The 9,486-nt window shown below is 41.8% G+C and overlaps 1 protein-coding gene across 5 annotated transcripts in view; it reads left to right on the top strand.

Annotated features, from left to right (window-relative positions):
- The first annotated feature begins 804 nt into the window (after nucleotides 1-804).
- The window catches only part of dpf2l (D4, zinc and double PHD fingers family 2, like), an 11,104-nt gene continuing 2,422 nt past the window's right edge, over nucleotides 805-9,486 (top strand). For 2 of the 5 annotated variants that reach the window (XM_019884277.1, XM_019884276.1), the window contains exons 1-10: nucleotides 1,641-1,747; nucleotides 2,718-2,878; nucleotides 3,123-3,230; nucleotides 3,341-3,537; nucleotides 3,800-3,892; nucleotides 4,623-4,707; nucleotides 5,158-5,292; nucleotides 7,680-7,811; nucleotides 7,929-8,041; nucleotides 9,206-9,287. In XM_019884277.1, the coding sequence (XP_019739836.1) occupies nucleotides 1,716-1,747; nucleotides 2,718-2,878; nucleotides 3,123-3,230; nucleotides 3,341-3,537; nucleotides 3,800-3,892; nucleotides 4,623-4,707; nucleotides 5,158-5,292; nucleotides 7,680-7,811; nucleotides 7,929-8,041; nucleotides 9,206-9,287 (1,138 nt within the window). In that variant the 5' untranslated portion in view covers nucleotides 1,641-1,715. Of the gene's footprint in view, nucleotides 852-1,640; nucleotides 1,748-2,717; nucleotides 2,879-3,122; nucleotides 3,231-3,340; nucleotides 3,538-3,799; nucleotides 3,893-4,622; nucleotides 4,708-5,157; nucleotides 5,293-7,679; nucleotides 7,812-7,928; nucleotides 8,042-9,205; nucleotides 9,288-9,486 lie in introns of those variants that run through there. The other 3 variants (XM_019884279.1, XM_019884278.1, XM_019884280.1) reach the window with 3 other exon arrangements.

Raw genomic sequence — 9,486 nt, 5'->3', positions numbered from 1 at the left:
GTTTCTCAAACATGAAACGTGGGTAAATATACCCCAGTAATGGGAGGCAAAGGATTTGGAGGTGGAGTGGCTTGGGAGCGAGACTGCTCCACCCGTGAACCCAAATCCTCGCACCAGCGAGCCAGCAAGGTGCCCGTGCCGTGGAACCCCGTGATCGCATGAACTCGTTGTATTTTTGCTGTCCCACCAGTTGACCTTGGTTGGCCAGCGCTTGCATATTTTTTTCATAGTTCACAGAGTCCATGGTGGTCGGATAATTCTGTCAGGGTTTCGGGAAAGTTCTGGATAGAATTGGACTCCAGAATGTGAACTGAGAAAGAATTGACAAAAAGAGTTATTTACAAAAAAAAAAAAAAAAATCATCAATGTCCAGTAATTGGACCAAGTTTTCCCTCAACCGGACAGGGTCACTTGGGCACCCCACTAATCATTCATCATTCATTATTTACATAGACAACTCAAAATCACATTATTGACACTTGATTTACTGACCTTCCTCGGACTGTATGTATTTGACAAGATTAATTCATATTCAAAGTGGGCATTTTGACCTGCAGAAGTTTGAAAAAGCTTTTGAGTTTGAGTGCGTCAACTCAAACAGTCGTATTACTTCTCAATAAACCGTTGTACATCTAGTAGTGTTGATAGTGTGACGTTAATGTGAATATATTAAACGTTGTGAAGAAAATGGACGTTTTTTTTTAAATAATGATAAGCGGCTCGGATAATAGATGGATAGGATTTCTGCCGCAGTGGTTTCGCGTCGCAGACAACAGTGCGCGTGCGCAGTATCATTCCACACAACTGCACGAACCAAACATGGCGGCGGCCGTCGACAGTGTTGTTAAAGTGTAAGTTCCCCTTTTTATTTTTTCAAAAGAAAATCCACGAGTCGTGCCGACGTCAATAGATATCCGAGAACCAATTAATTAGCGACAACCCTTTGGAAGGATTTGGGGGTGGAGTGGCTTGGGAGCGAGACTGCTCCACCCGTGAACCCAAATCCTCGCACCAGCGAGCCAGCAAGGTGCCCGTGCCGTGGAACCCCGTGATCGCATGAACTCGTATTTTTGCTGTCCCACCAGTTGACCTTGGTTGGCCAGCGCTTGCATATTTTTTTCATAGTTCACAGAGTCCATGGTGGTCGGATAATTCTGTCAGGGTTTCGGGAAAGTTCTGGATAGAATTGGACTCCAGAATGTGAACTGAGAAAGAATTGACAAAAAGAGTTATTTACAAAAAAAAAAAAAAAAAATCATCAATGTCCAGTAATTGGACCAAGTTTTCCCTCAACCGGACAGGGTCACTTGGGCACCCCACTAATCATTCATCATTCATTATTTACATAGACAACTCAAAATCACATTATTGACACTTGATTTACTGACCTTCCTCGGACTGTATGTATTTGACAAGATTAATTCATATTCAAAGTGGGCATTTTGACCTGCAGAAGTTTGAAAAAGCTTTTGAGTTTGAGTGCGTCAACTCAAACAGTCGTATTACTTCTCAATAAACCGTTGTACATCTAGTAGTGTTGATAGTGTGACGTTAATGTGAATATATTAAACGTTGTGAAGAAAATGGACGTTTTTTTTTAAATAATGATAAGCGGCTCGGATAATAGATGGATAGGATTTCTGCCGCAGTGGTTTCGCGTCGCCGACAACAGTGCGCGTGCGCAGTATCATTCCACACAACTGCACGAACCAAACATGGCGGCGGCCGTCGACAGTGTTGTTAAAGTGTAAGTTCCCCTTTTTATTTTTTCAAAAGAAAATCCACGAGTCGTGCCGACGTCAATAGATATCCGAGAACCAATTAATTAGCGACAACCCTTTGGAAACCACACAAACAGCAAACTGTTTTCGAATGCAAAATGCGTCCCAAGAGAATAACGTTATCTTGTGGTGTGCTAGGGATAGCTAGTTAGCCGCGGGCAAAGATCCGAAACACAGCGACTGAGGAGCTGGAACTCGCACACACGTCACCAACTTAAGTTGGCCACTTTGTATTTTTCACCTGCTTTATTGGCTGTATTGGTAATTGCCTACCCGCCGATAACCCCGTCTGTCGTTAGTCGCTTTGTTGTGAGGAAAGGCGTGCTAACGATCAACCTTTTGTTCTGACGTCGCTCCTCTACACTGTTGAAATTCAAGCAATTTAGCTTACGTCCGTTTGTCTTAAAGAATTGCTCGGTTTTAATGCAGAATGTGTTTATCATCGTAGCTGTCGTTTACAGTGGTATTCCCCCTAAAAACAACAATCCCTGGATCGCATTTTATGGTTAACCAGTTACGCTTCATGGGAGAGACACGATGTTAGAAATACTTTCCACATGATGTAGAGAATTTCTTCTCTTTTGCAAACTACAACAAGAGTCACGCAGGATTTCCCACATTTTTAAATGTAATTTACATTTTTGTGACTCGATGTTCTCAGGCTTCCAGAAAACTATTCTCAAGTTAAAAACTCTAATTTGTTAGTAGGTGTGAGTGAGATTGGTTGTTTCTCTATATGTGCCCTGCTATTGGCTGGTGACCAATTCAGGGTGTATACAGGCTCTCACCTAGTGACAGATGGGATAGGATTTGACACACTTGCGACCCTAATGAGGAGAAGCACTGTAAACATGGCTAAATAGTTAAATGTAATATAATTGTTTAGCCATGATTGTTACGCACATTTTCACATTTTATTTTAATTATATATTCTAGTCTGGGGGAGCAGTGTTATCGAGATGCCATGGAGCAATGTCACAGCTACAATGCCAGACTGTGCGCTGAGCGCAGCATCCTCATGCCCTTCCTGGACTCACAGACCGGTGTGGCTCAGTCCAACTGCTACATCTGGATGGAGAAGAGACACCGGAGCGCAGGTATAAAAGTCAATTACAAACCATGGTGTGCAACATTACACTGCCTGTTTTTTTTTTTGTTTTTTTTTAGCTATGGTCTTTGCCTCAATATTCACACATTAGTGTGGAGGCTGTTAGTGTATAAAGTCCACCCTAACTTCAACTTTACCGATGCTAACTGTATGCTGCAGACATAGCTCGACGGTGTAGCTTGTGTGGTTTGTGGTACAGTCCTCAACGTTTGGTCCTTCAATATATTGGTCAGGTGTTGCTCCAGGTCAACTGTACACGTATCCAGCTCGTCGCTGGAGGAAGAAACGGCGCTCTCATCCCCCCGAGGACCCCCGATTGGCCTTCCCTCCTCTCAAAGCAGGTATTACCACTCAAGAAGTTTTCACCTTCGACAGAAACGTGAAACGTTTTTCATCAACGGCTCTGGTGTCATCACAACATGCATACTGATTAACTCGCGTGTGCTTGCAGCAGATTTGGAATTGGGCCTGAAGCGTGATGCCTTGGGGGCGGTGGATGGGAGCAGTCTGGAGGCTCTGCTGAAAGGTGAGCCCCTCGACAGGAGGAGTGGTGTGACAGACGTCCGTGGTCCCGAGGATGATCCAGCCACCGTGGACGCCCCTGCTAGCTCTACGACAACTCACACATCCTCCGGACGTGTCCGCAAGGTTTGTTTGTTTGTTTGTTTGTTTGTTTCGATAATGAGGCCTCATAAGTTGTTTTTTGTTCATTTTGCCAGTTTGAGTACCAGATGGTAACAAATAAACGGAATAAAAACAGATGAATGGATATCAAGCAAACATTTGAATATACTTTGAAGATATACTTTGAATTTTTTTAAATTACGTAAGTTGTTTGAGAAAGCTGGGAAATTTAATTGGCCAGCGTCTTGGAAAAGGGAGTTTAAACCCTGTGTCATTTTCACTGCAGAGAGTCCTTGACCACGATGACTATTTGGACGACTTAGATGATGAAGACTTTGAGGATGAGACCCCCAAGAGGAAAGGCAAGAGCAAATCCAAGGTGAGGACTAACTCTTGTGTTGGTCAGCTCATCAGGCAAGGCAGTCCATGGCAAATTCACTTGTATAGCAACATTAATATACAAGACAAGTTATAGTAGTGCTCAGGGTTCCCACGCCTCCTGGGAAACCTAGAAAATGATTGATTGATTTTCCAGTCATGTGGTGAACACAAACAGGTTAATCAGGCATGTATGTCTGATTTCAGCTGTCTTCAATGGAGCTGTAGCGCTTTTCTGCTTCATCTCTGCTTCTGGCTTGCACAGCAATGCTACCACTCAATGAAACTCTATATTCCTTTAGAATAGTTGTTTCCATCTTTGTAGCCCCATGCCCATTCATCCCTGCACATTGAACTCTTCACTTTTGAACACTCTGTAAATATCGCATGAAATGCAGGCCTCTTGCATTTTCATTCTTCATGTTTATTCTTAAGCATTATCCTTGTCTCCTTATCGCTTTTATTTTATCTCTATATCATATTTATAAGTCTTGGGACTTACTGGGCTAACCTGGGATCTCAGGATTGTATTTCGTATTGTCATGTGGAAATGTGGTTTGGTATGACAAAATCCCGTTCATTTTGGGGTGCATAAAAACACTTTTTTCATTTGCCTTCCACATTATTTTTCTGCTTTTCGTGATGTTTTAGGTTTTTGTCATCTCAGTATTGAAGTGATGCAACCACACTAATTTGTAGGATGTGACATAGCCGCAATGTTCTTTTTTTAGGGGCGCAGTGACAAGAACGGCAAGAAGAAAAGTGAGGCTGCGGCTGCAGCTCTGGAGGAAAGAGACAAACCTTACGCCTGTGACAGTGAGTCAAAAAGCTTTTCTCTGTCTTTCACACCTGTGTACGTGTCATGCATGTTTGGCAAGGGAGCTTTCTGATTTTCCCGCTGAAATACGACATCAAGCCTTCTGCTGTGCATGATGCGATCTGAAAGACGCCATCTGGAACTTGAGTTGACGTTGAAAAGTTGCTCGCTTGGAAGTTTTTTTTTTCCCCCTGCCTTCTTCTTGAGAAGGTCCTTTTTTTCTGTATAATTTTTGGCTGCTGTGCCAGTTCTCACCTCTGCTGTATGAGCTTGCTGCTGGGAAGGCATCTCTAAAAATACATGTGATGTAAATAAAGTTTAAAGAAAGAATGCTTTCTGCGGGGCAATGAACAACGCACTTTCCTGGCTCCACCTGAGAGCCCATCTTTTTCCGTACGGTAATTCAACCATCACTATAACCCTTGTGTATTACCGTGTGTGTATGTCAGTCTGTGGGAAACGCTACAAGAACCGCCCAGGCCTGAGCTACCACTATACACACTCTCACCTGGCGGAGGAGGAGGGCGAGGACCGCGAGGAGATCGAGGCACCACCCACTCCTCGCCAGCCTGAGGAACAGAAGAGTGAGTCACTCTCAAGTACTGAGAGAGGGAGAGACGGCGCGAGAAAAGCGGGAGGGGGAGCAGTCATGGGGTTGCATGCTCTGTAGCATGTGTGTGCTTGAGGGAAATCGCGTCCTCATTTTTTCGCCCTCTTCCGTCCTTTTTTTTTTTTCCCCCTTCATATTCAATCTCAAAGTTTGCAAAAGATGCACCCATTGGTTCTGTTAGAAACAAGTGTAAACCAATACCTTCTTACATATTCAACTTTTTTGTTTGACGCCAACAAATCCATCCTGTTTGCATACATATACAGTATTCACAGATATGATCGAAATCGTTCAATATTTTGCATTTTATGCAAAATGGGTGATCGACTGTCATGTCATAATTTGCTCAATGTATCAATTACATCATTGATCAGCTCTGCCAAATAAGCCGTTAAAAAACACCCAACTTCGCTCGCTTTTGGGTCATTCTGTACCATCGTGTATGTGAGCCCGAAAACGAATGTGCTCTTTTCAGCCTCGTGTTGTGGGAGTGGAAAGATGTGCACTGGCAGGTGGAAGTTCTGCCTTCGCGCCCTCAACCATGCAACCATAGACTAGTAGTGTTTGTGTAGTTTTTCCTTTTGGCAGGTCATTAGTCCGAACACCATTTAATTTTTGTCAAAAAAAGAAAAAACAGTTTCAATAAGTGTGTTCGTTAATTTCACATACAGTAAGTACAGTTTGCATAGATTGGGCCGATTCTGTCAAGCTACACCGCAGCCAAACAGCTTCGATAGTGCGCTTACTATGTCACATACACACCAGGTAAAATATAGACACTGGACAAACAATTCAGGACAAGATAACCAAAAACACATCCAGCCCAGCTTCCCATGCGAGCCAAAAAGGAGCAGGCGTTGGCTACTTGGCATGGCTGGAAAATAAGCGTGTGGACTTGTTTACAGCTCTCGAAGCAAGATAACAATACTTTAAACAAATCAAAGCCGGCCACATGAATGACTGGCAATCTTTATGCATTTTTAAAATTTTTATTTATTAATGTCAGAGAAGGAGATTTTCTCAACAGGTAAGCATTGTTCTATTTAATGTTGAGCTGCTTTTGTTTTTGAAGAAGAAGAAGGGTTTAGATCATTTTTCCAATGCATTATCACTATGGTGGGGCTCAACTGCAGAGTACCGTAGATGTTATACATTGCTCCATATTCTGAACGAATCGATGATAGAGTATTTAGTAGTTTTTATCAAGCCTGATCACTAATTGACCCCAAAACACAGGTCGCATTAAGTATCTATCTATCGTGTGGATATATTTTAAATGCATGCAAATTTGCTTGTAAATACTTGTCACTCAGATTCAGTTCACATCATCAGCTCGTTCCCTTGCTCATTTTTGTTTTGTCTGTCATGGTGTCAAGAGATTTGAATGGTTCTGAAATGACAGGGGCTATTTTTTTTTTTTTAAACAATTACTGGGTAGATCATTCGGTACACTTGCACAATCTAACATGCTGTAGGAAGAGAAAATATATATGTCCTTGCAAAGATAACAATGCTGTCAAATAGTTAAATATTAAGACTGTTTAGTATTTGAGTTTCTCCGTGCTTGTATCTGTTTTTGTTAGGGCAGTCTTGCTTCCTTCCACAGTCCAAAAACATGTTACATTCATTGATGACTCACTGTAATTGTTCCAAGATGTGAGTGTGAATGATTGTTTGTCTACATGTGTCCTGTGATATGTTGGCGACCAGTTGGAGGTAAAATTACGGTCTTGTAGTTAACGAACACAAACAGGGTTCATGCACTGCATTTACTGTACTTCAAAGACAGCAGAGCATCATACATTACCTCTTGCATGTCCAGCATTATTTGATTGGTGGATGGTTGTTTTAAAAATGTACTGTATTCAAAATATTTTAGTTGGGTTTTTAGTAGACAGTACTGTATTTGCTGTGATGTTTTTTTAATGAACTAACTAAAAAAAATAAAAAACTCAAAACAAAGTAAAAACAAACAATAATGAAAAATCCAAAACTATTTGAACCCAGCTCAAAGGTGTACCCACCGACCCAGCCAATCGGCCAAAGTCGGCCGGTATCCAGCTTGCCAACAACCCTAGTGAGGATTTGCTGTAAAGAAAATGAATCAATATTATTTGGGTTTGCAATATGGTACATCATGTGTTGCCTTAAAAGTAACGTAAGCATTGATGAGAGGCACTCAGTATGATTCGGTACACCACTGCAATCAACAATCACAACAATAAACTTTTTTTTTTTGGGTGCAAAATTCTAAGTGAGTGTAGTTAGCTATGATAGAATTGCTCATATTGGCTCCTATGAAGTGTTCTAATGACCAATGACAAGTGCTTTAAATATGTTTGTGTTTATTCTCCTGTGTAGCAACGAAAAAGGGTCCAAATGGTCTAGCTCTGCCTAACGATTATTGCGACTTCTGTCTGGGAGACTCCACCTTGAACCAGAAGACTGGCCAATCAGAGGAGCTTGTGTCCTGCTCAGACTGTGGACGTTCGGGTATGGCTGGGATGATGGGAACCCTCACCCCATCGCTACCAATTGTGCACATGAAGTGCAATTGATGTTCACGGTTGGTTTCATGGTTGGGTCTGGTCTCTTCACCCCCCATTGTAGGCCACCCAACATGTCTCCAGTTCACGCCCGTAATGATGGCCGCAGTGAAGACCTACCGCTGGCAGTGCATCGAGTGCAAGTGCTGCAATGTTTGTGGCACGTCGGAGAATGATGTGAGAATGAGCTTTATCTTTAATCCCTGCAAAATCCAATTTAAAAAGCATACACAGCACACGGCGCAGCTCTGAGCACAATCACAATTAGACTTGCAAAGGGGTGGAAAGTTTCCGCTAAATTTCCGAGGGAAGTTCAAATGGGGGATTTTGGAAAAACTGCAAATTGGAAACTTTCCATGGGAATGGTGGTGGAATGATAGCAAGCATAAATCTGAGAACAAAAATTTATAGAGACTAATTTCATCAAATTTTCCACCTGTACTGTGACTCAACACAAAATTGGTAAGGGAACATACAATAAATAAGTACATGTCAGCAAGGGAGCTTTCTGTTTTTAACCCGGCTGCATAAACATGCACACCTTCAACACCTTTGGGGTATATTATGCAATAGTCTTTTTGGCGTAGGAATTTCTAGTAGGACCGCACGACATTGGAAAAACATACGATATGGTTGCTGAATGTTGCAACATTGAAATTATTGCCCTATTTGATATCTTCCTGAACAAATGACCTGTTACAGAATGAAGCAATGCTTTTTTTTTTTTTTTCATGCGGCAAAATAAGCAGGACCCAGTGTGTTCCTTTATATATCAGCTGCAGCCGTTGTGAAAATGCTACAGAAATAAAAATGCGTATTTATGTATATGTTTATGTTTGGGGCTGGACTTGCTCCTAAAATCCCAACTCGCTAATCGTGCCGACATCAGCGAATGATTTAAGATTAGATTCTAGATAACTGAATGGAACGTATTTCCATGGGTTGAAAAAACATGTGCCGCAGGGGTACACGACCTTAAATACTCAATTCTTTCCCCCGTTTTAAATAAAGAGTGGCATGTCTGAAGCGCACCAGTAATCTTAATTTTGTCTTACAACAATAAGGCAAAAAAATTAGGAGGCACTGATCAAAATTGGAAAAAAAAACTTAAGTCAAGGTATGACTGTACTTGCATGAAATGTGCTTTTTTTAGTCAGTATTATCCTAAAATATTATACATGTATACTACACAGGAGTACAAAATGCATGGAAAAGCTAAACTAATAAATTATGAGCCCCTTTGATTTGATTAAGAAACGGTCATCACAAGTGGCTGTTTATTTCCGAGAAGTCAGCATGAGTTAAACCAATGATGTGGGTTTTTTTTTTTTTTTTTCGCAGGACCAGCTGCTGTTCTGTGACGACTGTGACCGAGGCTACCACATGTACTGCCTTAGTCCCCCCATGACGGAACCACCCGAAGGTAAGATGCCACACGAGCCTAACTTAAATGAGGTGATATTGGATAGTAAGCGGCAGTCGTCGTACGTTATATCAGCGATTCCCAAACACTGTCAGATATCATCCGGTGTGGGAAATTATCCACTCAACAAAACGAAGTTGTAATTATAATTTCTGGTGCATGCAACAAGATGGATGCAAAACAAAATGTGTGTGTGTGT

This window comes from Hippocampus comes, unplaced genomic scaffold (assembly GCF_001891065.2).
Source record: "Hippocampus comes isolate QL1 unplaced genomic scaffold, H_comes_QL1_v1.1 scaffold156, whole genome shotgun sequence".
NCBI classification, from domain to species: Eukaryota; Metazoa; Chordata; class Actinopteri; order Syngnathiformes; family Syngnathidae; genus Hippocampus; species Hippocampus comes.
The sequence above is the reverse complement of the archived record's forward strand: the minus strand, read 5'-3'. Positions and strand labels throughout refer to the sequence as shown.